General features: G+C 39.5%; 1 protein-coding gene across 7 annotated transcripts in view; it reads left to right on the top strand.

The window, feature by feature from the left end:
• Nucleotides 1–27,778, top strand: part of LOC135107364 (mastermind-like protein 2) — a 34,775-nt gene that overhangs the window by 2,872 nt on the left and 4,125 nt on the right. Inside the window, exons 2-23 of one of the 7 annotated variants that reach the window (XM_064017122.1) lie at nt 2,206–2,489; nt 2,590–2,826; nt 3,123–3,472; nt 3,773–3,931; nt 4,127–4,239; nt 4,363–4,572; nt 7,435–7,608; nt 10,149–10,391; nt 11,230–11,369; nt 17,510–17,584; nt 17,922–18,021; nt 18,671–18,936; nt 19,246–19,444; nt 19,768–19,940; nt 23,451–23,583; nt 23,760–23,908; nt 24,152–24,223; nt 24,634–24,761; nt 25,015–25,112; nt 25,283–25,525; nt 26,493–26,678; nt 27,260–27,360. In XM_064017122.1, the coding sequence (XP_063873192.1) occupies nt 2,206–2,489; nt 2,590–2,826; nt 3,123–3,472; nt 3,773–3,931; nt 4,127–4,239; nt 4,363–4,572; nt 7,435–7,608; nt 10,149–10,391; nt 11,230–11,369; nt 17,510–17,584; nt 17,922–18,021; nt 18,671–18,936; nt 19,246–19,444; nt 19,768–19,940; nt 23,451–23,583; nt 23,760–23,908; nt 24,152–24,223; nt 24,634–24,761; nt 25,015–25,112; nt 25,283–25,525; nt 26,493–26,678; nt 27,260–27,360 (3,833 nt within the window). Of the gene's footprint in view, nt 1–2,205; nt 2,490–2,589; nt 2,827–3,122; nt 3,473–3,772; nt 3,932–4,126; nt 4,240–4,362; nt 4,573–7,434; nt 7,609–10,148; nt 10,392–11,229; nt 11,370–17,509; nt 17,585–17,921; nt 18,022–18,670; nt 18,937–19,245; nt 19,445–19,767; nt 19,941–23,450; nt 23,584–23,759; nt 23,909–24,151; nt 24,260–24,633; nt 24,762–25,014; nt 25,113–25,282; nt 25,526–26,492; nt 26,679–27,259; nt 27,361–27,778 lie in introns of all 7 variants that reach the window. The other 6 variants (XM_064017121.1, XM_064017125.1, XM_064017124.1 and 3 more) reach the window with 6 other exon arrangements.

The following is a 27,778-nucleotide window of genomic DNA, read 5'->3' as shown; positions in this document are numbered from 1 at the left end:
AAGATATCTGTAGCCTAAATGACTTGTGACAACTTGTACACTTTTTTTGCCACCACTGCAAATATCAGGGTAGCCATATAACCAACTTGTTTACAGTAATTGGTAAGACCTTATATGTAAACCAGGGTTAAGACAGAAATTTAATAGAATCTTCAAAATTGATTTTGCCAATATTCAAAATACTTCCTATAGTGAGATCTAAGACAAGGGAACATATATGCTGTGTATTATGTGAAATTACACCAGTACCAAACATCTATATTAGAAAATGCTTCCTAAGATATCCCTATTTTGAAATAAAATGTGTGACTTACTGAAAGTTGACCTGACCAGACATGACATGACTCATTCAAGCTATAGTTTGAGTTTTTGTGCAGAAACAAATTACGTAATGAGTAACTACTTGTTCACCAATAGGTGACTCAGGTCTAAAAAAATGTAACTTCTCTGTCATACTGACCTAGCACATGACTTAAAGAATGATGAAATGATGGTGAGAACATTAATGGTATATAAGAATTGTATTTGATAAGATAGGAAGTAGATAGATACTGGAGGGCTTGTAGTGTAAATCTGTTGATGAATATAGTAAATATTTTCTTCCAGGCTCTGCTATTCTTAATTATTTTTAATGGGCTTTGATGTGGTTTCTTTTTTTTTTTCTTTTTTTTTTTTCATTTTGAGAAGTTATGATTTCCAGGGGGAAAAAATGCATCATTACCTTATAGAAAATATAATTTTTAGAGTGAGTTTTTTTTCTAGCAGAATTGACCAGACCTGACCTGGCTTTTAAGTTGAACTAACATAACAAAGACTTAAACATATCTCATCCTAATGCTGTCTGCCCTGAACTGTTTTATTGAATGTATTGAAGGTTCTTTAAATAGTTTTGTATCAGTTGCAGTAAGTGTATAGTGATGTGATGTCTTTGGTCAACTAATCAACCATTAGAATTGTGATGGGAAAAAACAAAGTGGCTTTTCAAGTGCCCTGAAGTTCTTTTCTTCAAAAGACATGCCATATTATCAACTTGAAAAACAAATTGCTGCAGTCTTCAAAAACAATGATAAGATTAAATGCCTCCAAGCATTCCTCTTTTCAAAATTGTATTTAACACAAAAAGATTAGATATGACTGTGTGGAGAAATAACATGTCAAAATTTAAACAAATTAGGCCTTCACATTTCAAACATTTGCTGCCAGCTGTCACAAAGCTTAGCTCTGGAGGAATTGAAGAAGTGAGTCATTGTAGTTTTTTTTTTTTTTTTATGTAGGAAGGACACTGGCCAAGGGCAACAAAAATGTTTGTAGTAAACAGTTGTGCATTGTCCCAGAGTAAACATGGTGATAAAATAAGTAGAAAAGCTGTTGAAAAGTCTGATGCTTAATTTTATTTATTTATTTATTTTTTTTTTTTTAATGAATTTTGGACAATTATGTGTTTCATATATAACCATGTATTTCTGTTGTCTTGAACCATATACAATGGCTATCTAGTGTTTACTCATAAAAGTTTATTTTATGTGGAAATTAAGTGCCTTATTTTTGGTGACAATGCAGCATAGAGAACTATTATTATTTAAAATACAATTGACACATTATTCAGTTACGGAAAGAGAAAGAGAGAGAGAGAGAGAGAGAGAGTGCATGTTTTAATATAAATGTTACTAGAATGACCCATTAGTAAGACTTCAACAATCAATATGTAGCATACATCTGATGCCTCACCCATTTTAGGGAAAAATTCTTCCCATAGCACGTGGTCACAGTGAAGGAGCACAAGAGGAAGAATAAGTTAATATCATTCTTAAACATCTACATTATGCTATCCGTCACATTAGTTTGATCTGTTTAGTTAATTGATTTTCAAGTCACTAAAATAACAGAAATATGATTTTCACATATTGATTATTGATGCTCCTTCCTTCTTGTAGTACTGTAGTATTGGGAGGAAAGCCTGGCTGAGCAAAAGTTCAAGGATATTGAGAGCTTGATGTCATTATCATCCTCTTATATGTTACTTATATTTTCTAGTAGTGTATTATTATTATTATTTAAAGATTCTTGCAATAACTGAGTGATAAAATGTGCATCAGAATGATAAGTATTACTTGATGTGTGTGTACAATATGTAAGCTGTGACAACTAGAGAGGAGGTAGACTTAAAATAGGTTGATTTGAGCTTGGTTTTCTGTTAATTTCCAGAAACAGATGGAGATAGTCCAGAAATGTGGTCTAGTCAGCAGCAGCAGTCGCAGTTGCAGCCGCAGCCGCAGTTGCAGCAGCAGCAACACCAGCAGGAAGATGGTGATGATGGCTGCAGTGGTGGCGGTGGAGGTAGAGACTCCTCCTCCCCTTCCACTAAGCCAGAGGAAGGAACTATCAGTGCATCCTCAACAGAATCTAGTGGGTTAGATTCACATAAGGGAAGCACCTCACCCTCCATTTCTTCATCACCCCTCAATCTTCCACACTGGCAATATTCAAGAGTAAGTTTAGTGAGAACTGAGATGATTTTGATGTAATTAGTTGTCCTCACCTGTTGTGTAAATGTATATATTCTAATAATTTCTTAATATTTTCCAATAGGATGAACTTCTAGCAATTAAAGAAGCCCCTTTGTCTATGAAGTGGCCCTCATGTTTGGACATAGCATATAGTAAGCCTGCAGGACGATGGGATCCTGATAGGTGGATCCGAGCGGTGCATGATGAGCGACGTCCGTCCAGCACCGCCCCTGTGCCCTCCACAGTCACCAGCAACAAGCCCGACCGTCCTCCAGATCTAGAGCTAAAACGGAGTCGGGACCCTCGAGAAAGGGTGAAGGTATGTTACTGAAGAAATTGGTAAATTGGAAACTTGCTATGATCTTCATCAGTTGTGTATGGTTAGGTTGATTAGGAGAGATTTTATTGATGAAAGACAGGTAATAAGCTACTATTCTGAGAAAACCCTTCCTGTTCAAAGATGTAGACCGTGTATTTCTTGCTTGATGTCAGTTTTTAGTGTTTTCCCAAAATTAGCTTATTTGAATTAAGAATATTTTAATGATTTATTTAGCACAACTTGGTGTAAAACCTGTTTGTCACATAGTGTAAAACAGTTGTGCTCTATAATTTCAGCAAGAAGAGCAAGATGGTCTTGTATTGTCCCCGCAACGAAGAAGCTTCAGCACTGGATGTCATGGCCTCCAGCAAGCTTCAACAGTGTCAAAACGTCCTGACTCACCCACGGAAAGACCCCAGCGTGAGTCTCACAGAGAGATACCAACACGAAGAATAGGGTCTGGCAGAATTTCCCGTAGAGATGACTCCGAGGCTCCTGTCACTACTGAGCGTAGAGAGCTTCCTTCTAGACGGGAGAGGGACCTTGAACGAGAGCGAGGCCGGGACAGAGATAGAGAGGCAGACCAGCGACGGGATACCAGGGACTGGAGATCCAAACATGATCAGTGCTTTGATGGAGATAATAGGTAAGCTATGGTACATAACTAATTGTTTTAGGACTAGATTTGGTTTGCTTCCTTTTCTTGGCTAGGTCTTAGCAGGGCCAGGATGCAAATGCTATAGCTCTGGGTCATTTGGCACACTCTTCATACCTGGAATGATTTGGCAGATTACCATTTCCTCTCATTTGATATATGATCATATAGTCTACTCAGTATATGGAATATGATGTGCAGAGAGATAGTACTAATAGTACTGCCTAGAGACAGATTATCTTTCTTAATTTGATTGTCTGTAGTATGATAAGTTTTATGTATCTTTTTCAGATTTGATAGTAGAAGACGCTTCATCTTTGAAGAAGAAGAAAATGAAAAGCGACCTGACCGAAGAGAGCGAGAGAAGGATAGGCGTTACCAGGACCGCAAAAGAATGTCTCGTGCTGATGAAGAAGAACAGCCTGAATGGTTCACAGGAGGACCAACAAGGTAGTAATTAGTGACTGCTGTTACTGCATATCATAGTTCATAGGTTTTCTTATATGATGGACACATTTTTCCTTTTTGAAAACAGCAGCATCTAATGAAGAAAAGTTTAATTTTGCATTTATTAGTTCTGTATAGTTTTGTAAATATACTTTTATTAGTAATTGTAAGTTCTTAAGATAGTTTCTGTATTTTTAGCCAAAATGAATTCATTGAGCTGGTTGGATTTGATGACATCCCTGAGGAGAACTGCACCTCTACCAAGGCTCAGCACAAGAGGGAACGTCGCCGGTCTAAAAAGGAAAAAGAAGGTGTAAATCTTTGTGTTTTGAGGCTCCAAATGTTTCCTTTTGAGGAAGGTATTAAAAATGATGGAACATTGATGCATTAGAAGATTAATGTAAATAGCTAATGCATGAAATTTATTTTTGCAGGTGGTGGGAGTAGAAGAGGCTCCCGAAGTAGCACTCCAGTTATTGTTGAAGAATCAGCTAGCAAATCCCCAAAGTTGCAACAAGAGGAACCAAAGCGAGTTGAGGAAAATGTTAGGCAGCAAACTCAACCAACTGTTATTGAACCTGTGGAGCAGGAACTTCCTGGTTTCAATATTGATGATTTCCTTGGTGATATCATAGGTTATCCTGGTAAGTCGGTGCCATTTCTTCTTATCATCATACTGTTGTAGAGATCATTCTTTTAATTCTTAGCCTCTTTGAGACATATAATCATATTATATTTGATCAGCAAAGTTCTACCAGCCAGGTGTCACCATTGGCATTGTAAGGGGACCTTTTCCTGACCTCTAATCCTTCTGCTTATGCTGTCACCCTTTCTTCTCCGTTGAGCTCCTCCGATCACAATCTCACATCTTTATCTTGTCCTATCACTCCAATCCCTCCTCATGATCCCCCTAAGTGAAGGTGCCTCTGGTGTTTTGCCTCTGCTAGTTGGGGGGACCTGAGGAGGTATTTTGCTGATTTTCCTTGGAATGACTACTGCTTCCATGTCAGAGACCCACCTTTGTGTGCTGAGTGCATAACAGAGGTGATAGTGTCTGGGATGGAGGCATACATTCCTCACTCTTTCTCTTGTCCTAAACCTTCTAAACCTTGGTTTAACACAGCTTGTTCTCGTGCTATACATGATAGAGAGGTGGCCCACAAAAGGTACTTAAGCCTTCCATCACCAGAATCTCATGCACTTTATATTTCTGCCCGGAACCATGCCAAGTCTGTTCTCCAACTAGCCAAAAACTCCTTCATTAACAGAAAATGTCAAAACCTTTCAAGATCTAACTTCCCTTGTGATTTCTGGCATCTAGCCAAAAATATCTCCAATAACTTTGCTTCTTCTTTCCCTCCTCTACTTCAACCAGATGGCACCACTGCTATCACATCTATTTCTAAAGCGGAACTCTTTACTCAAACCTTTGCTAAAAACTCTACCTTGGACGATTCTGGGCTTGTTCCTCCCTCTCCTCCACCCCCTGACTACTTCATGCCTCCTATTAAAATTCTTTGCAATGATGTTTTCCATGCCCTTGCTGGCCTAAATCCTCGGAAGGCTTTTGAACCTGATGGGGTCCCTCCTATTGCCCTCCTTGCCTAGTCAAACTCTTTCAGCTCTGTCTGTCAACATCTACCTTTCCTTCTTGCTGGAAGTTTGCCTACATTCAACCTGTTCCTAAAAAGGTGACCATTCTAATCCCTCAAACTACCGTCCTATTGCTTTAATTTCCTGCCTATCTAAAGTTTTTGAATCTATCCTCAACAGGAAGATTTTTAAACATCTATCACTTCTATCTGATCGCCAGTATGCGTTCCGTCAAGGCCGCTCTACTGGTGATCTTCTGGCTTTCCTTACTGAGTCTTGGTCATCCTCTCTTAGAGATTTTGGTGAAACTTTTGCTGTTGCCTTGGACATATCAGAAGCTTTTGATAGTCTGGCACAAAGCTTTGATTTCCAAACTACCCTCCTATGGTTTCTATCCTTCTCTCTGTAACTTATCTCAAGTTTCCTTTCTGACCGTTCTATTGCTGCTGTGGTAGACGGTCACTGTTCTTCTCCTAAATCTATTAAAAGTGGTGTTCCTCAGGGTTCTGTCCTGTCACCCACTCTCTTCTTATTATTCATTAATGATCTAAACCAAATTTCTTGTCCTATCCACTCCTACGTTGATGATACCACCCTGCACTTTTCCACGTCTTTTCATAGACGTCCAACCCTTCAGGAGGTAAACATATCATGCAGGGAAGCCACAGAACGTCTGACTTCTGATCTTTCTAAAATTTCTGATTGGGGCAGAGCAAACTTGGTATTGTTCAATGCCTCATAAACTCAATTCCTCCATCTTTCAACTCGACACAACCTTCCAGACAACTATCCCCTCTCCTTCAATGACACTCAACTGTCCCCCTCTTCTACACTGAACATCCTCGGTCTGTCCTTTACTTATAATCTGAACTGGAAACTTCACATCTCATCTGTAGCTAAAACAGCTTCTATGAAGTTAGGTGTTCTGAGACGTCTCCGCCAGTTTTTCTCACCCCCCCAGCTGCTAACTCTGTACAAGGGCCTTATCCGTCCATGTATGGAGTATGCTTCACATGTCTGGGGGGGTTCCACTCATACTGCTCTTCTAGACAGGGTGGAATCAAAAGCTTTTCGTCTCATCAACTCCTCTCCTCTAACTGACTGTCTTCAGCCTCTCTCTCACCGCCGCAATGTTGCATATCTAGCAGTCTTCTACCGCTATTTTCATGATAACTGCTCTTCTAGTCTTGCTAACTGCATGCCTCCCCTCCTTCCACGGCCTCGCTGCACAAGACTTTCTTCTTTCTCTCACCCCTATTCTGTCCACCTCTCTAACGCAAGAGTTAACCAGTATTCTCAATCATTCATCCCTTTCTCTGGTAAACTCTGGAACTCCCTGCCTGCTTCTGTATTTCCACCTTCCTATGACTTGAATTCCTTCATGAGGGAAGTTTCAAGACACTTATCCACCAATTTTTGACCACTGCTTTGACCCTTTTATGGGACTGGCATTTCAGTGGGTATTTTTTTTATTAGATTTTTGTTGCCCTTGGCCAGTGTCCTTCCTACATAAAAAAAAAAAAACTACCATAAAGGAAAACTCCAGTGTGAGAAATGAAAGCCGTATAAGAATAGGGTATCTTGAAGTTCATCCTTTGAAGTGCCAGTGCAGAAATTGAGAGGAAAGGCATAGAAAAAAAATCAAAAGTAATTAATAAGATGATTAATGTGAGAAGAATGTGGCAGGAAGGAATAGGCTAAGAAACTACTATATAGAAAATTAGCTGAATAGAATGGGTGACATGTTCATTTGCATGTGTCATGCTTTCAGAGGCTGAGGGGGCAACATCAAAGTGTTATAGGTGTAAAAAAACATGCCATTGTGTGCAATTATGTTGATAAAGTACACAAAAACTGAACCATTAGATTTATTGATAATAGATGATTATTAATAACAAAATTTAAATCTATAGGGAATCCTGAAGAGATAGTTGGTGTCAACAATACCAATGCTGGTGGTGGAAGTGGATCATCCCGATTGAAGCAGTTCTTCTCGACCAAGAGAGAGAGTCCAGTCTTTGGTTCTACTGGTAACTCACGTCGCTCTTCTCTTGATCTACCACCACACATCAATAATCTTCTCAATGGTATGTCTCTTAATACTTTACTAGATTTATATCATGTATATTTATAGTGATGATAATGTTGCTTATCATTGTGATGCCAACAGTTTAGGTCTAGGTGGCTTTATAGCAACCAGTGTACATTTATGTAATATTTATCTTGATTGATATTGCTAAGGATATATGGTTATGAACATGCTCCTAGAATGTGATGGCTGCCTGACACTTCTAGAGGCACAAACCTAAGAAACTCAGCAACTTAGAATTATACCTCAAAACTCAATGGCTTCACCTGTTTTCTTGACATAACCCTCCAGAGTATTTTCTCCTCTTTTCCAGTTACTCGGCTCTTCTTGCATTTAACATTAAATATTTCTACAGATATGTATAAACTGGAATTTCTATATTCTATCTCTTGCTTAAACAGTCTCCATGAAGCTAGCTTTCTTGTATCATGTATAAACTGGAATTTCTATATTCTATCTCTTGCTTAAACAGTCTCCATGAAGCTAGCTTTCTTGTATCATCCACTTGTTCTTCATCCCAGATGTTAACTCTATACAGGGATCTTTATCCATTCTTATATAGATCCCATTTATGACACTTTCCATACTTACAGCGTTATTAAATATATGTAATTGGTCTAAGCCTTTTTTTGTCTGAGTTCCCCTTCTTTAACTCATTGCCTTAAATCTGTTGCAATGTTGTATCTCTTGCTGTATCTTGCTGTCATTTCATTTTTAACAGTCTTCTGAACTTGTTATCTGCATGCTGTTTTGAGATTATATTGGTCAGGTGGTAGATCATTAAAGGGAGTTAATGATTTGCCATTAAAATAGGAGTGTGGCAAGGATGTATGATGTCCCCATGGCCATTAATAGGGAAGGTATTGTAAGGGAGGTGAATGTGAGAAGGTAAAATAGAGGTTTGGATGTGGGGAATGCTGATAGAGGAGTAGGATCTGAATTAGCAGATGTTGGAGATCATACTGCTCTTGTAATCAATTTAGAGGGGAAATTGATATACCATAAACCCTGCCTAATTTGAATGAATTAAGGGGGAGTGCCAATCAGAGGTATGCAAAAATCCAAGTTATCAGGGAAATCAAGATGTAACCTTAGAAGCCATCATGAAGACCAGCTAACACAGCAGGAGTTGGGCAGGAACACCAGTTGTGTATGACACAGCAGGACAAAAGCCATACAGAGAGCAGACAGTGCTTCCAGTGTGCATACCAATGTAAACCCCAATTGGTTATGTATCATGCACTGAAGAGGGAAAAAATTAATATTTGATATCTAGATTATATATTAGATATTTAATGGTTAAATATGTATCCATCTTTTCTGGTGCACATCTTGAAAACATTTTTCTCAAGCACTAGCAGCATTGACTGCATCACAGCATCCCCACACTCACCTCTCTCAGCAACACAACATTTCATTGCAGTTTCTTCTGTTCTTGTAATTGTGTTAAAACCAAAAGTCATTTCAGTCACTGGTTATTTTCTCCTATTCCTATATTTGGATAACTCAAAATAACACAAGATGTGATGCTGTGCAGTAGAATATTGCATTAGATATGTATCCAATGTCTATCCGAGTGTCCAACTTCCCCCATATATCTCAGAGAATAATCTGAGACAACAGTTGTCTGTCCTAGTGCTTGAGTGTCCAACTTCCCTCACATATTTTTATCAACAGTCTGAGATATCTAACACTTATCCGAGGGCAGGAAAGTGTCTGACTTATCTGATATCTGAGTTATTCAGCTCCAACTTAGGCAGGGTTTAGTGTAACTGATTAAGGAGTTTGGAAGGGTGTGTGAAAGAAGGAAAGTAAGACTTAGTGAGAGTAAAGATAACATACTAATAAAGTATGTGAGGGTGGTGGGTAGTAGTGATAAATGTAATTCTGAATATGGAATTGCTAAACGGAAGTTGATAGTAGACTTCTTTTCTGACTGACACCCATGTACAGTACCTCAGGTTTTCTCAGTTTTCTGGATTGAATTATGCACATTTGTTAGTTCAAACATTTAGTGATGCCTTTAAGTAAGCTTTTTGATGATGTGTAGGAGTAGTAGTTACGCATGAATTTCATGGTAGTGAAACAATACTTTGGATGCAGAAGTCCAAGGAAAATAAAGTATTATGTACCAACAGAAAGAAATCTTTCATAACGCAAGGTTATGAAAACATTGGACGGAGCAAAGAGTTGTGCAATAATCTTAAGTTACCAATTTGAATAACACAGACAGGAGATTTTAGAATAATTAATATCTCAAATAGATGCACAGTCTGGTTGAGTATTGTTGATTATGATTAAGGGAAAATAAAGATGGGATCACTTTATGCTGAAGAATAAGGTAGAATATTTCTTCACAAGTAGCAATAACAAACATAATAGCTTTATTTTACTTTATATGTAGATTTGGTACTAACACTCCGATCTTGCTTAGATGCAGTTATCTGTTGTAACTACTAATTGCTCTGAAAGGCAAACAACAGCATCTGCCTATTGCCATACCTGAAGATGGTTCTGACCATTTGGCTCCTTCTGCAGAAATCACGGCTAGCGAACCAAACATTGTGATCCCTTCAGCCACGGCAGGCCTCGACTCCAACCACTTCTTTGCACCAATTTCTCCAGCAGACAAAACTGGTGCGAACTCCATAGTGGACCTATTACAGCAAGCTTCCTCAGCGGGTTTAGGAGGTCCAGAACCCTTAGGACCTTCTACTCAACCTCCTATTGGACCTCCAGGGATTCATGGGTCACAGCCTCCACCATCTATAAAAGATCTCAGTAAGTTACCAATATCATGCATCCATGGCAGATAATTTAATTATATATCTTTGTGTCTCTCTCTACTTGCCAGTCTGACAAGAGATGGTCAGATGTGTAAATCATTGTGATTTTTTGAGCTGCAAAAACTTATTGCTGAAGGTAAGTGATATAGGAAGCTGACAAAACATTTTTAGGTGAATATTTTGGAAGAGAGCAAAGAGAATGTGAAAGGGAGCATCAGAGAAAGAAGAGGGCCTGAATGCATAGAATGGCAGGTTGTTAATTGAGATGGATGCTGTAGAAAGTTAGAGAATTGGATTTTTGAGGGACTTGAATGTAGAAGAGGATTATGAGCATGAGATTGTTGCTGTAGAGACAGAGTAAGGAATGATACATTTGAGTGTGGATTTTCAATTGTGGGGTATCTCTGTTACCAAACTCCTGTGGATGTCAAAGGATGACTCCTCGACTGGTATTTCCTGTTAAAGGGAGTATTAGATACAAAGTATCTAAATGCATAGATTTACTCTGTCACACTCACAAACCTTGGCCCACATGCCTCTAATGGAGAAGAGATCAGTCCTCACTGTCCTTTCTTCAACATACTCACCAACCTCTTCATCCCTGTGAGATGATAGAGCTGCACTTTAGTACATCCATCCCCTTTGTCTTATCTGAATTCGTCAACTGGTCCCTGGTAACCACATTATCATTTGTACATTTGTTACTACCCTCCCTGCCTGGTGTTTTCCATTTCCAAAGTATACATCTTGTTCATCCAGCTTTTTGTGGGAGATATGGTTAAGGTAATGATGAATGAGGATTATTGATTGATTAATTAATTAATTAATTACAGTGATGGATGGGAAGGGACAGAGTTTGGAAGAAGTTGAAGCTGGTATACGCAACATGCGCCAACAGAACCGCCCTCACCACAGCCATATCAGTCACAACCATCATGGGCTCAGCAGCCAGATGAATGCATTTGATGATTTTGTAAGTAATGAATTTTGTGTCATGCATGTACTTAGCTTGTCTCATATTGTTATCAGTAGAGCATGCATATTTGTATGACACTGTATCTTTAGTATTGAAATGCAAGCAAATTCATATTTCCAAAATAGTTTTTACTCCTAATTTAGCGTATGTCAGAAAGTGAAATTGAAATAGATTTTTTATTAATTTGTATTATGGTCTGACATCTCTAAACTGGCGGCTAGGATGGGGTCATGTTGGGATTTCCTCTGTGAACACTTGTTATCACATTTCCAAAGCCCATGATAATCTCTCTCTCTCTCTCTCTCTCTCTCTCTCTCTCTCTCTCTCTCTCTCTCTCTCTCTCTCTCTCTCTCTCTCTCTCTCTCTCTCTCTGTCTCTGTGTGTGTGTGTAATAATAATAATAATAATAATAATAATAATAAACGGTTTATTATTTAGGCAGTTAACAAACTGAAAATGTACATAGGGGGCGGGGAAATACTTAACATTAATCCTAAAGTTTTTTTTTATTTTTTATGTAGGAAAGATACTGGCCAAGGGCAACAAAAATCTAATAAAAAAAATGCCCACTGAAATGCCAGTCCCATAAAAGGGTCAAAGCAGTGGTCAAAAATTGGTGGATAAGTGTCTTGAAACCTCCCTCTTGAAGGAATTCAAGTCATAGGAAGGTGGAAATACAGAAGCAGGCAGGGAGTTCCAGAGTTTACCAGAGAAAGGGATGAATGATTGAGAATACTGGTTAACTCTTGCGTTAGAGAGGTGGACAGAATAGGGGTGAGAGAAAGAAGAAAGTCTTGTGCAGCAAGGCTGCGGAAGGAGGGGAGGCATGCAGTTAGCAAGATCAGAAGAGCAGTTGGCATGAAAATAGTGGTAGAAGACAGCTAGATATGCAACATTGCGGCGGTGAGAGAGAGGCTGAAGACAGTCAGTTAGAGGAGAGGAGTTGATGAGACAAAAACCTTTTGATTCCACCCTGTCTAGAAGAGCAGTATGAGTGGAACCCCCCCAGACATGTGAAGCATATTCCATACATGGATGGATAAGGCTCTTGTACAGAGTTAGCAGCTGGGGTGGTGAGAAAAACTGGCGGAGACGTCTCAGAACACCTAACTTCATAGAAGCTGTTTTAGCTAGAGATGAGATGTGAAGTTTCCAATTCAGATTATAAGTAAAGGACAGACCGAGGATGTTCAGTGTAGAAGAGGGGGACAGTTGAGTGTCATTGAAGAAGAGGGGATAGTTGTCTGGAAGGTTGTGTCGAGTTGATAGATGGAGGAATTGAGTTTTTGAGGCATTGAACAATACCAAGTTTGCTCTGCCCCAATCAGAAATTTTAGAAAGATCAGAAGTCAGGCGTTCTGTGGCTTCCCTGCGTGATATGTTTACCTCCTGAAGGGTTGGACATCTATGAAAAGACGTGGAAAAGTGCAGGGTGGTATCATCAGCATAGGAGTGGATAGGACAAGAAGTTTGGTTTAGAAGATCATTAATGAATAATAAGAAGAGAGTGGGTGACAGGACAGAACCCTGAGGAACACCATTGTTAATAGATTTAGGAGAGGAACAGTGACCGTCTACCACAGCAGCAATAGAACGGTCAGAAAGGAAACTTGAGATGAAGTTACAGAGAGAAGGATAGAAACCGTAGGAGGGTAGTTTGGAAATCAAAGCTTTGTGCCAGACTCTATCAAAGGCTTTTGATATGTCCAAGGCAACAGCAAAAGTTTCACCAAAGTCTCTAAAAGAGGATGACCAAGACTCAGTAAGGAAAGCCAGAAGATCACCAGTAGAGCGGCCTTGACGGAACCCATACTGGCGATCAGATAGAAGGTTGTGAAGTGATAGATGTTTAAGAATCTTCCTGTTGAGGATAGATTCAAAAACTTTAGATAAGCAGGAAATTAAAGCAATAGGACGGTAGTTTGAGGGATTAGAGCGGTCACCCTTTTTAGGAACAGGTTGAATGTAGGCAAACTTCCAGCAAGAAGGAAATGTAGATGTTGACAGACAGAGCTGAAAGAGTTTGACTAGGCAAGGTGCAAGCACGGAGGCACAGTTTCGGAGAACAATAGGAGGGACCCCATCAGGTCCATAAGCCTTCTGAGGGTTTAGGCCAGCGAGGGCATGGAAAACATCATTACGAAGAATTTTAAAACGTGACATGAAGTAGTCAAAGGGTGGAGGAGAGGGAGGAACAAGCCCAGAATCATCCAAGGTAGAGTTTTTAGCAAAGGTTTGAGCAAAGAGTTCAGCCTTAGAAATAGATTTGATAGCAGTGGTGCCATCTGGTTGAAGTAGAGGAGGGAAAGAAGAAGAAGCAAAGTTATTGGAGATATTTTTGGCTAGATGCCAGAAATCTCGAGGGGAGTTTGATCTTGAAAGGTTTTGACATTTTCTGTTAATGAAGGAGTTTTTGGCTAGTTGGAGAACATACTTGGCATGATCCGGGCAGAAATATAAAGTGCATGAGATTCTGGTGATGGAAGGCTTAAGTACCTTTTGTGGGCCACCTCTCTGTCATGTATAGCACAAGAACAAGCTGTGTTAAACCAAGGTTAGAAGGTTTAGGATGAGAAAAAGAGTGAGGAATGTACGCCTCCATGCCAGACACTATCACCTCTGTTATGCGCTCAGCACACAAAGACGGGTCTCTGACACGGAAGCAGTAGTCATTCCAAGGAAAATCAACAAAATACCTCCTCAGGTCCCCCCAACTAGCAGAGGCAAAACGCCAGAGGCACCTTCGCTTAGGGGGATCCTGAGGAGGGATTGGAGTGATAGGACAAGATAAAGATATGAGATTGTGATCGGAGGAGCCCAACGGAGAAGAAAGGGTGACAGCATAAGCAGAAGGATTAGAGGTCAGGAAAAGGTCAAGAATGTTGGGCGTATCTCCAAGACGGTCAGGAATATGAGTAGGGTGTTGCACCAATTGCTCTAGGTCATGGAGGATAGCAAAGTTGTAGGCTAGTTCACCAGGATGGTCAGTAAAGGGAGAGGAAAGCCAAAGCTGGTGGTGAACATTGAAGTCTCCAAGAATGGAGATCTCTGCAAAAGGGAAGAGGGTCAGAATGGTTTTCACTTTGGAAGTTAAGTAGTCAAAGAATTTCTTATAGTCAGAGGAGTTAGGAGAGAGGTATACAGCACAGATAAATTTAGTATAAGAATGACTCTGTAGTCGTAGCCAGATGGTAGAAAACTCGGAAGATTCAAGAGCGTGGGCACGAGAGCAGGTTAAGTCATTGCGCACATAAACGCAGCATCCAGCTTTGGATCGAAAATGAGGATAGAGAAAGTAGGAGGGAACAGAAAAGGGGCTACTGTCAGTTGCCTCAGACACCTGAGTTTCAGTGAGGAAAAGAAGATGAGGTTTAGAAGAGGAGAGGTGGTGTTCTACAGATTGAAAATTAGATCTTAGACCGCGTATGTTGCAGAAGTTAATGAAGAAAAAGTTGAGGGGGGTGTCAAGACACTTAGGGTCGTCGACGGAAAGGCAGTCCGACCTGGGGACATTTATGGTCCCCTCCCCAGATGGGGACTTCGAGGCTGGTGTAGGAGTTGCCATGATTTTAAAATTTTTGAGTGAAGGGTGTGTGTGTTATTAGGTGCTTGTAGTTTTGTGTGGAGGTAGAGAGTTGTCTTTAGAGGGCAGGCTGTGACTGCCCCCTTGTGTTGTGAGACACAAAGGGAAACGTTCATTGAGGTCACAGCTGGGTTTAATGATAAGTTCACAGCACCCCCTGAACAGTGCTTTAGACCTCACTGGGAGTAATTATCGTTTCGGCAGGTGTCTACTGCCTCCTCCTTGGAAAAGGTAAGTCTAATCTAGAAGGGACTATTGATTGATGGCTCGTACCATGATGGTGTGTGTGTGTGTGTGTGTGTGTGTGTGTGTATAGAGCACTGTACATGATGGGGTTGGGCTGGGTCGTCAATGTTGCTGCTTGCGATTGTATTACATTTTCTTATTAAGAAATTGGCTTACTTTTACTGTTAATCCATCACATTATATTCTAAACATAGTTGTGAAAAAGTACTTACCCACCTCAGAACTACATTAAAAGCCAACAATATGTGGCAGAATCTTTTGAGACCTAGCATCCAAAAGCTCTGCCCGGTTGACGGGGTTGTGCTGGATCATTGTCAAGTGTTGCTGCACATGAGTGGCTTAATGTATTACCTTTTATTAAGAAATTGGCTTATTTTTTCTTCTGTTCCTTCACATTATATTCTAAAAATAATTGAAAATACCTACCATCTCAGAACTACAGTGAAAGCCAGTCAAAAGTGGCAATATCTTTTTAACAACACCAATTATGTATGTCATGTTTTCTTAATTGGCATATATATATATATATATATATATATATATATATATATATATATATATATATATATATATATATATATATATATATCTTATGCATGATAGGTTTATTGTTCTTTCATATATTGTAATGCCTAGAATAAAAGTTCAAATATGTGTCTATCTTATGGGGCATCCCTTTTACGTAAATAACAGAGGTTATGCATTGTGGGCTCTGGAAACATGACAACAGTGTTCATATGGGGAATTCCCGTGTGATCCCATCTTAGCTGCCAGTTTAGAGATGTTGGACCATAGTTTGTTTTATGTTATGTGTTATTCATTGTTATTTATAGTTGTATATTTATAGTTATTGAAGATTTGCTGCAGTTATATAGTGTGTAGAGTTAACTTCATGCTTGAATGTTAGAGATGTGGCCTGAGTTTCAGAATCATGATGACAGTGCTTGTATAAAACAGTCTGTGTGGAATAGGAAGTGGATGAAACATGTAATATTCAGTGGCTCTTGAGTTCATACTACTCTTACATATATTCTTCTGCCATGATAGTATCATGATCTTGGACAGCATCAGTAATTGAAAGTATCAGTAGCATAACAGTAAAATTACTACATTAATATGATAGTGGAACAGACTTTGGGAGACAGATAGATGAACAGCATTGGTCACCCAAAACCCACCAAAGATCTAATCCAATAAAGGTGAAACTTCAGCATCATCTGCTTGGAGGCCATTAACAGACACCAAGAACATTGCCAGCCACAGTAGGAGCTTGACTTTGGTGGCAGCAAAACACAGGATATGTAGCTTCTCTGTTGTCATAAAGAATACATCTCTGCAGAGTAAGCTTTCTGCCTAGTGTTCTCATCAACACTAAGTCTTTCACAAATTTTTTTCAATTTTTTGTATATGTGGAAGACTCGTCAGTGTTAAATATTCCAATGTAAGAGCAAACCTCATGTTATCAGTGCAAGAATCTAGCTACATGCTTAGAGCTTGATTAAACCTTTTAGTTCAGCACATTATAGTGAAAATGAACATAATATAGTTGACAGCAAGTTATCTAAGAATTTCTTCCTTATATTTTTCATATATTATGCTAATTTTTATTGCTTTATATTATGTTGATTCTTTCATCAGTCTTATGTAAAGGTGTAAATACTCAGTCTTTATAATATTATTTTGCATGTATATATATTTTGTAATCAGTAATGAGCTTTTTGGTGGAAAAGTTCTGCAGGTATTGAAAAGTTGTTCATGAACTTCATTGTTCTTAAAAATATTTTTTCCAGAGATTTACACATTATTTGAATCCTGTTGATAATATTACTTTAAAACTGTTCATTATATTTTTGTCTACATCTATATTTTGAAGCCTGTTTTGTGGAGATTCCCTGAGTGGATGACTACAACAGAAGAACATCCATTTCTTCCTGTCTTTGTATTTCCTTTTTGCATGGTCTGATTCTCTCATTCTTCTCTCACCCCTTTCTTCCACTGCATTAGCACTCTATCCTGCTATTTCACTAGTTGTTCTGTTGCACCATGCAACATACTCATGTACACTGTCTTAGGCATCTCATTTTGTGTACTTTGTGGCCTTAGGGTGGTGCATTTGACTTGAAGTAAATGAATACTTAGTAATGTTATGAATTGTAGTCATCGTGAAGCCGACTATTTTTAAAAGGTCATTACTTCCATACTAGCAGAACTTTTAGGTTAAGTTGGCAGACATAAGCATTTAGTTGATTGTCAGCTTGAGTGCAGTTGCCTTGGTGTCAGATTCTGTGATGGATGAATGTCCTTTCAGCTCTCACAGGTTACTTCTTCTCAAGGCACAGTCAAACCAGCACCCAACACTTCAGCCATGGAGGTGCTGTTTAAGGTAAACTGCTTTGGCTCTCCCTGCCACAGCTCTTAATTGTGTTGATTAATTTCTTTCAACTTCAAAGGTCTGCTTTGTACCAAAACATCTTTTGTCATTCATGGTAACTGTCTTGTTGAATTATAATATTTTATGCTAGTTTGACATAGTTTTTTGCAGTCTAGGAAGTATATAAATTTCTCAACCTCTGATAAAATTTTTTTTATATAAGTATCATAATTATGCTCAAATTGCTGCTTATTGGTTTTATATCTTAATGTTTAAAAAGTGCATTCAAAGCAGATCAGTTTCATTCATATTGATGTATGGACCATCAAGTGTTCTGGTTTATTTTCAGTTATTGAATGGAGGGATGAAGGATGCAGTAGTAAAGCCATCACCCATGCCAGTGCAACCAGCTGTCCCAAATGCTCCTACAGAAAATGATCTCATTGCTAGTAAGTGTCATTTTCTTTCATACTTTTCTTCCTCAGAACTGTTTTGAAATAAATATTTTGAAAGTGATAATGATCAATGACTTGTGAAGTGCTGCCTGTGTGCTACTCTGAAAATAATGTTTGTTCCCTTTACTGACTCTCCCATCTTTTTTGTGATGTTTGGTGTCTAGATTAGTTATGATATACCAAATAATCACCGTTATATATTCCATGTATTACCATCAACATCCAACATCGCTAGGATATGACAAACCTCTACTCAGCTGGTGGGCATGAAAAAAGCCTAATCAACTGAAAATTTAAAATTCACTACTTGAAGTTCTCAGATCAAGTTTTTATTGGTATTTTCAGTGTTTTCAGGTGAAATAGACTTGATTTAGCTACACCCACCCCCCCCCCAAAAAAAAAAAAAAAAAAAAAAAACTGGGCAGATCAGGGGGATATAAACAGGCTGGCATTCTTTGGGTTAAATAACATTTCAGTGTCACAGAACCAGCACCAGCGCTGTTCACACCAGCTGCCACCTCACACCACAGCTACTCATTTTACTGATAAGAGTAATATGCAGTAGGCATTTAGATATTACGAGTACAGTCCCTTTGTTCAATCATAATTGTGTGCTCAGCTGATATTATGCTTAATTTTTCAGTGTTGATGAAAGGAAATACATCAGGTTCTGGACAACAAACACAGGGTCATGGCCTCTCCCACCAGCAGCAGTCTCGCTCCATGCCACCTCCATCTGTACCTAACTTCAATGTACCTCCACCAAGCATGGTAGCTCACTACCAGCCTCCACCCAGTCTTCCTGGTCTAACAACTCAGGGGACACCATCACAGGATGTAATAATGAAACTACTTCAGCAGCAGCAACAGCAGCAGCAACAAAAGAGACAGCAGCATCTTTTGCAACAGGTAAGATAAATTATTAAACTACCACCACTAATGCCACCACAACCATGGTATTCCTTATAGTGAATATAATAGTCACATTTATACTTTACAATTGCTTTCCAATTCCTATTGCATGCTCTCACTTTGATAATTTTTTTTTGTAAATGACAAGTATACATAAATTTCTAAGAAACATATAATGGGTATGTAGATAGCATTGTACATGCCTTTACTTTATTAGATGATTTCTCATTTATAATGATATTTACCAGACCCATGCTTCATGTTGCCTAAACATGCAATTTTATTTTTACTTCATACAAATCAAAGCAGCAGCAGCAGCAACAGCAGCAGCAGCAACAGCAACAGCAGCAACAGCAGCAGCAACAACAGCAGCAGCAGCAGCTTGATCCAATCAAGCAATTAATGGGAGGCTTAGGGCGCATGAGTGTCACTCCATCACCTCAACCACAAGACCAAGTGTTGCGGGATGCTCTTCTTCGGCCAGATGTGCAGAAATTACTACAAAGTAAGTTTTCATCTACAAATGTCGTAAGTTTTTCATTTATTTATTTATTCATTCTAAAAATTTTAATATATATTGAAATTGTAAGATTGTAATAGGTCAAAAATTCATGATATGAAAAAAAAAAATCTTCATTTGAGCTCAAGGATTCTTCATTCATTCTCCTCCCATTTCATGCTCTCATTTAGCAAAATTTCATCATAATGATGTTTTCTGTCTCCTTAGGCATGATGCTCAAAGATAATGATCCTGGTGGTCCCTTATATTGTTCATTTGTGTTAATATAGCTAAATGAACAGTTACCAGGATCCTGTGTCTCCTTCCAGGAGTAGCTAGTGGGCATGTCACAGCTGATCAGCTTGTGACTCAGCTGAAGAGTGTATCTGTCACACCCTCCCAACGTGATGCCATCACCACAGTCTTGAAATTCCTCAACAGACAGCATTCTCAACCACTTATTCCCCACCGCACCACTCTCACTCCCTCCCCAACACCACAGGTAAGTGTTTTCTTGCACTTTCCTTCTAATGGTTGCATTCTAATTAATCATGATGCAGTTTTCTTATTCCAACATAGTGCATTACTATCTTACTACGTTTATAATTGTCATGTCATTGTCCTGATTATTTTTATTTTTTTATTTATTTATTTTTTTTATGTACGAAGGACACTGGCTAAGGGCAACAAAAATCTAATAAAAAAAATGCCCACTGAAATGCCAGTCCCATAAAAGGGTCAAAGCAGTGGTCAAAAATTGATGAATAAGTGTCTTGAAACCTCCCTCTTGAAAGAATTCAAGTCATAGGAAGGTGGGAATAGAGAAGCAGGCAGGGAGTTCCAGAGTTTACCAGAGAAAGGGATGAATGATTGAGAATACTGGTTAACTCTTGTGTTAGAGAGGTGGACAGAATAGGGGTGAGAGAAAGAAGAAAGTCTTGTGCAGCGAAGCCGCGGGAGGAGGGGAGGCATGCAGTTAGCAAGATAAGAAGAGCAGTTAGCATGAAAATAGCAGTAGAAGACAGCTAGATATGCAACATTGCGGCGATGAGAGAAAGGCTGAAGACAGTCAGTTAGAGGAGAGGAGTTGATGAGACGAAAAGCTTTTGATTCCACCCTGTCTAGAAGAGCAGTATGAGTGGAACCCCCCAGACATGTGAAGCATACTCCATACATGGATGGATAAGGCTCTTGTGCAGAGTTAGCAGCTGGGGTGGTGAGAAAAACTGGCGGAGACGTCTCAGAATGCCTAACTTCATAGAAGCTGTTTTAGCTAGAGATGAGATTTGAAGTTTCCAGTTCAGATTATAAGTAAAGGACAGACAGAGGATGTTCAGTCTAGAAGAGGGGGATAGTTGAGTGTCTTTGAAGAAGAGGGGATAGTTGTCTGGAAGATTGTGTCGAGTTGATAGATGGAGGAATTGAGTTTTTGAGGCATTGAACAATACCAAGTTTGCTCTGCCCCAATCAGAAATTTTAGAAAGATCAGAAGTCAAGCGTTCTGTGGCTTCCCTGCGTGATATGTTTACCTCCTGAAGGGTTGGACGTCTATGAAAAGATGTGGAAAAGTGCAGGGTGGTATCATCAGCATAGGAGTGGGTAGGACAAGAAGTTTGGTTTAGAAGATCATTAATGAATAATAAGAAGAGAGTGGGTGACAGGACATAACCCTGAGGAACACCACTGTTAATAGATTTAGGAGAACAACAGTGAATGTCTACCACAGCAGCAATAGAATGGTCAGAAAGGAAACTTGAGATGAAGTTAGAGAGAGAAGGATAGAAACCATAGGAGGGTAGTTTGGAAATCAAAGCTTTGTGCCAGACTCTATCAAAAGCTTTTGATATGTCCAAGGCAACAGCAAAAGTTTCACTAAAATCTCTAAAAGAGGATGACCAAGACTCAGTAAAGAAAGCCAGAAGATCACCAGTAGAGCGGCCTTGACAGAACCCATACTGACGATTAGATAGAAGGTTGTGAAGTGATAGATGTTTAAGAATCTTCCTGTTGAGGATAGATTAAAAAACTTTAGATAGGCAGGAAATTAAAGCAATAGGACGGTAGTTTGAGGGATTAGAACAGTCACCCTTTTTAGGAACAGGTTGAATGTAGGCAAACTTCCAGCAAGAAGGAAAGGTAGATGTTGACAGACAGAGCTGAAAGAGTTTGACTAGGCAAGGTGCAAGCACGGAGGCACAGTTTTGGAGAACAATAGGAGGGACCCCATCAGGTCCATAAGCCTTCCGAGGGTTTAGGCCAGCGAGGGCATGGAAAACATCATTGCGAAGAATTTTAATACGTGGCATGAAGTAGTCAGAGGGTGGAGGAGAGGGAGGAACAAGCCCAGAATCGTCCAAGGTAGAGTTTTTAGCAAAGGTTTGAGCAAAGAGTTCAGCTTTAGAAATAGATTTGATAGCAGTGGTGCCATCTGGTTAAAATAGAGGAGGGAAAGAAGAAGCAAAGTTATTGGAGATATTTTTGGCTAGATGCCAGAAATCACAAGGGGAGTTTGATCTTGAAAGGTTTTGACATTTTCTGTTAATGAAGGAGTTTTTGGCTAGTTGGAGAACAGACTTGGCATGGTTCTGGACAGAAATATAAAGTGCATGAGATTCTGGTGATGGAAGGCTTAAGTACCTTTTGTGGGCCACCTCTCTATCATGTATAGCACGAGAACAAGCTGTGTTAAACCAAGGTTTAGAAGGTTTAGGACAAGAAAAAGAGTGAGGAATGTACGCCTCCATGCCAGACACTATCACCTCTGTTATGCGCTCAGCACACAAAGACAGGTCTCTGACACAGAAGCAGTAGTCATTCCAAGGAAAATCAGCAAAATACCTCCTCAGGTTCCCCCAACTAGCAGAGGCAAAACGCCAGAGGCACCTTCGCTTAGGGGTATCCTGAGGAGAGATTGGAGTGATAGGACAAGATAAAGATATGAGATTGTGATTGGAGGAGCCCAACGGAGAAGAAAGGGTGACAGCATAAGCAGAAGGATTAGAGGTCAGGAAAAGGTCAAGAATGTTGGGCGTATCTCCAAGACGGTCAGGAATATGAGTAGGGTGTTGCACCAATTGCTCTAGGTCATGGAGGATAGCAAAGTTGTAGGCTAGTTCACCAGGATGGTCAATGAAGGGAGAGGAAAGCCAAAGCTGGTGGTGAACATTGAAGTCTCCAAGAATGGAGATCTCTGCAAAAGGGAAGAGGGTCAGAATGTGCTCCACTTTGGAAGTTAAGTAGTCTAAGAATTTCTTATAATCAGAGGAGTTAGGTGAGAGGTATACAGCACAGATAAATTTAGTATGAGAGTGACTCTGTAGTCGTAGCCAGATGGTAGAAAACTCGGAAGATTCAAGAGCGTGGGCACGAGAGCAGGTTAAGTCATTACGCACATAAACGCAGCATCCAGCTTTGGATCGAAAATGAGGATAGAGAAAGTAGGAGGGAACAGAAAAGGGGCTACTGTCAGTTGCCTCAGACACCTGAGTTTCAGTGAGGAAAAGAAGATGAGGTTTAGAAGAGGAGAGGTGGTGTTCTACAGATTGAAAATTAGATCTTAGACCGCGAATGTTGCAGAAGTTAATGAAGAAAAAGTTGAGGGGGGTGTCAAGACACTTAGGGTCGTCGACAGAAAGGCAGTCCGACCTGGGGACATTTATTTTCCCCTCCCCAAATGGGGACTCCGAGGCTGGTGTAGGAGTCGCCATGATGATTTTAAAATTTTTGAGTGAAGGGTGTGTGTGTTATTAGGTGCTTGTAGTTTTGTGTGGAGGAAGAGAGTTGTCTTTAGAGGGCAGGCTGTGACTGCCCTCTTGTGTTGTGAGACACAAAGGGAAACGTTCATTGAGGTCACAGCTGGGTTTAATGATAAGTTCAAAGCACCCCCTGAACAGTGCTTTAGACCTCACTGGGAGTAATTATCGTTTTGGCAGGTGTCTACTGTCTCCTCCTATAGATTTTGGGAAGTACTTTTATCTATGAAAAGCTATTATTGTGTATTGTTATTTTATAGCCTGTGGTAGGTGGAGGGATCTCCCTTGGTGGCAATGCATCCTTGTCACCTCGTGTGGCTTCTCCTAATCCTGATGCCTCTGCCATGCTCAACCCTCATATCCTTCAACAACAGTCACGTCTGTCTCCACATAGTAAGTTTGAATAAATTCCAAGAGATTATTTTTGTAAGGTTTGAGGTTTACATAGAAATATATATACCAGTTCCATATGCAATTACTAGTGTTCAGTTACTAGTGTTCAGCACCTCAGTTTCAGTGATTTTTTATTCAATCATACGTCATTTACTAAGATAAAACTTTCCATCCAGTGTTTACAGGTGGATCATTGGGCAGTAATCTGAGTGTGAACAGTGTTGGAGGCCCTCGGAGACCCCCATCCCATCAAGAATTAGTTGCTCACACCCAGAGCATCATGCAGAAAGCATTGCTCAAGCAAGAGTTGGAGAAGGCAAAAGAGGTTGGTTTTATATCCTGGTATTCATTAGAACGAAACTTGATGTGTTTTGCTTCAATCAAGTTAGTTACATTTTATGTAGATCTTTAATAGCACATTAATAATATGACAATATTTCACTGATTTACACTACACTGGGCACCTCAGTTAGTACTTGGTAGCAAGCCTGTTTGGCGTTGATACTATGCTTAATATAGGGAGTGAGTTGGTCTGTGGCTCTAACAATAGACCTCTTTCTGTTTGTAGAAGCATCGTAAGCGAGAGGCTGAAAGAGCTCGATCTCCTAATCCTAATGGACCTGTGAATGCTGTGTCAAGTGTGAGTTCAGCTCCTATTCCTTCTGGTGTGAATAAGGTATGTACAGCTCGGGCAAGAAGTGATGTCACAGGTGGCAGTTTACTGGGCACCCTATAGTTTTACAGTATCATTTGAGTTGTACATGACCTTGCAAAATAGCTACTCCAAAGCTTACAATAAGTTGGCTTAATTGTGTAGCTTGCTTGCCTCACACCTGAGAGGTTCATGATGTATGTTACAAGATAGACATGATTGACTGGGCTTATCTCTTTGTCATGCAGACATTCTTGGAATTAGCAGCTCTCCTGTCATGTCTGTTTATCTAATTTTAGTATACAGATTCCAAGTTACACTCACACCTGTCTGTATCTTTGTTTGTCCAATTGATTAAAAAAGAAAGATCAATATACCAATACTCTATCCCTCTTAAGTTACAGAATGGTTCTCCAAGCAAGTCTGGTGTCAAGTCACAGTCTCCTCTGGCATTTACACCAACATCAGTCATGAGGAAGATGACAGCTGATCGTGATCGTCATGAGCGTGCTGATAAATCTGATAGGTAAGTGAAAGTAGGCAAGCAAATGTAATAAGTTAATTATTTGTATGTCCCAGTTATATGAATGGTTGCATTAAAATATTTATGGAACATAAATATTTTAAGAGGTATAGTGAAACATGAGTGTATCATACAATGTTACTTCCATACAACATTGCTTTCATGCTTAGTCATAGCTAAGGATATTTGGTGCTAGGCAACTTCACTTATTTCTTTGTCTTTCTGCTTGATAATAAGTTATTTTCTACTTTTCCAGCCCTGTAGTGGGTGACATGAAAGAGGGAGACAGAGGCAGGGAGCATGACAACCATGCTGGTGTAAACCTTCCACTTCAAACTTCACTTCAGCAGCAAGGTTAATGAATTTCATTTAATGTTTACAAAAATTATATTTCCACCTGATATCCTCTCTAGTCATCTTGGGTCTTACCCAGATCACTGAATTCAAGAATTTTCATAGAATATACTGTGGCTCCATGTTGGTGTTTAATATTTTAATAATAAATCTTGGAAACAATTTTTCAGCTCAGTGCCGAGGAAAAGTTGATAATAAGAGAGACTTACGACGAGGTGCATCTCCTCTACCTCCCTGCACTGGTGCAATGTCAGCAGGACCTCTTATGGGGGGCAAGGGACCCATGATCATGGGTGGAAACCCAAGCATGTTAAATATGGGTCCACCTGGGCAGCGTCATCCATCTTCCACTCTCCAACCACCAGGAATGGGCATGTCTCGTGGGAATCAACAGAATTTAAATAATATCCGAGGTAAGCATTGTCTTGTTTTATTGGTGCCACCTTGGGTGAAAGTAAAAATAATTTGAAATGTCTTTTGTGAACATAAAGGGGAGCTGCTGATGAGTGTTGGGAGACCTTTGCCTTCAGATTTATATTTCTTGTATGAAAATATTGTAAGTATAGTTCAAGTGGCAGTACCATGATGAAATCTTATCTTCATAGTTTCAGTATCTTTCAGTGTGTTACAGGCTCTTATTTGGCTCAGTGGGATGATTCAGTTTACATTTAGCTCTGTCTTTTCCCTTTGGAGGTGTACAAAGATTCCTGTATCATATCACTGCTTATTGTGGCCCACATCCTCTAGGACATGCTGCCTACAGAATTGCTGTCACCTGCTGCTTCTACTTTGGCCTTGACTACTGTCACTATAAAGATATTCCTTTCATTTTATATCAAGTTTCTGATGTTTTAGTTTTCCTCTAGTGAAACACCCACTGTTTCACTATCTGTCTTTGTTACCTCACTTTGGGAGCTCTGTCTTTTCATTTTCCAATCTAGTTTAACAGCATGAGGTCATACATTTTTTAAAGTCATTGGGAGACTTGTCCTTTTCGAATTCACTGCTGTTGCCAGTGTCAGGATCAGTTTCAAGAGATTCATCAAGGGCTGAATGATTTTTGGTCAGCCTTGACTGTCCTATCACTGTCCAGTCCAGAATAAGATCTCAAACATCTTGTCATCCTGATGGAATCCTTCCTATTTTCCCCAAGGATGGTGCTTCTTTGGTCATTGGTCTGTTTGATAAAACTTTCCTTGATAGATTTTTATTTAGTCTTAAGGATTGATTGTATGTGTGTGTATATGTTAGTGATTTGGTGTGGAAGATTATGTTGGCTATCACCTTTTGTGGAGATAAGGGTTTTGTATAGAGATAGACTATTATGAATTGTGCAGCTAAGTTATAAGATGATAAAATGTTCTTTCATTCTTAAATCAGCGCTGCATGCAGCGCAAGCCCAGGCAGCATTTGCCCAGCAGTTGATACGAAGTCAAACGCCAGCAGCAGGTAACATTGGCCCAGCCCACCACAGACTGCCTAACACCAATCCCCCAGGTCCTCTTCATCAACTCCTGCTCAATAACAACAATCCTGCCACCTCCTTGCACCATCATCATAAATCAGGTAATGTTTTACTGCTACTTTTTCCACAATTTAAGTATGTGTTAGAGTTTATGGCTGTTTCATTGTAGATTCTCTCTCTCTCTCTCTCTCTCTCTCTCTCTCTCTCTCTCTCTCTCTCTCTCTCTCTCTCTCTCTCTCTCTCTCTCTCTCTCTCTCTCTCTCTCTCTCTCTCTCTCTCTCTCTCTCTCTCTCTCTCTCTCTCTCTCTCTCTCTCTCTCTCTCTCTCTCTCTCTCTCTCTCTCATATCTTCTCCCTTTAGCCTTAACTCCACAAACACATGTCACATTCTCCACAGTAATGCACAGAGGAAGTTCTGTGGCATTCTTCAGTTCCTCATATTTATTTATTTTTTTATTTGTTATATATAATGTACTGGAGATGTTTTGGAGAAAGTATGAGGTAAAATGTTTGAATAACTTTCTCTGGTTGGCCTTTTTTTTTTTTTTTTTTTTTTTTTTTTTTTTTTCATATGTAATGCTAAAAAGATAGTGTTATAATTACTACCAGTCAGAATCAGTAGTACAACAGATTGATATTTTGATTACCATTCCCAGTAAATGATGATCACTTCTTAATTGCAGAGGGTGGGTTGCATGTTCCAATTATGCCCATGGGAGGAAATTCACATCGCAGTTCGCCTGTCAACTTAGCCCAGTTCTTCGGCAGAGATATTATGTCACAGGTGAGGCTTTATTTTGAAATGTGGTTTTACCCATCAAATCCTATACATCAGTTTAGATATTTTCCTGATATTTTTAGTATGATTTGTCTTTTTTTTTTTTTTTTTTAATGTCTTGACTGCTGATTTTTATGACTCCCCCATCTACCAGAAATGCCTGTTAATTTTCAAGTTTTTCTATTGGCTGAATATATTGAAAAAGTGATAAAAACAATGTAGAAAATAAAACAATGTACCCACTTTCATCATTTTTGGGTTATAGCCCCCCAACTAATTTTGGCATGGCTTGGCTAGCAATGAGGTGGATGGGACTGGAGATCCAACTGTGGATGTAGGATCATCCACATTATTTTCATTATCACTGTTACTGTGAAATAATGCATGACAGGCAGTTTTGGGCTTTGTTGCTTGATGAAGAGAG

Source organism: Scylla paramamosain, chromosome 15 (assembly GCF_035594125.1).
Source record: "Scylla paramamosain isolate STU-SP2022 chromosome 15, ASM3559412v1, whole genome shotgun sequence".
In the NCBI taxonomy this organism is placed as follows: Eukaryota; Metazoa; Arthropoda; class Malacostraca; order Decapoda; family Portunidae; genus Scylla; species Scylla paramamosain.
The sequence above is the reverse complement of the archived record's forward strand: the minus strand, read 5'-3'. Positions and strand labels throughout refer to the sequence as shown.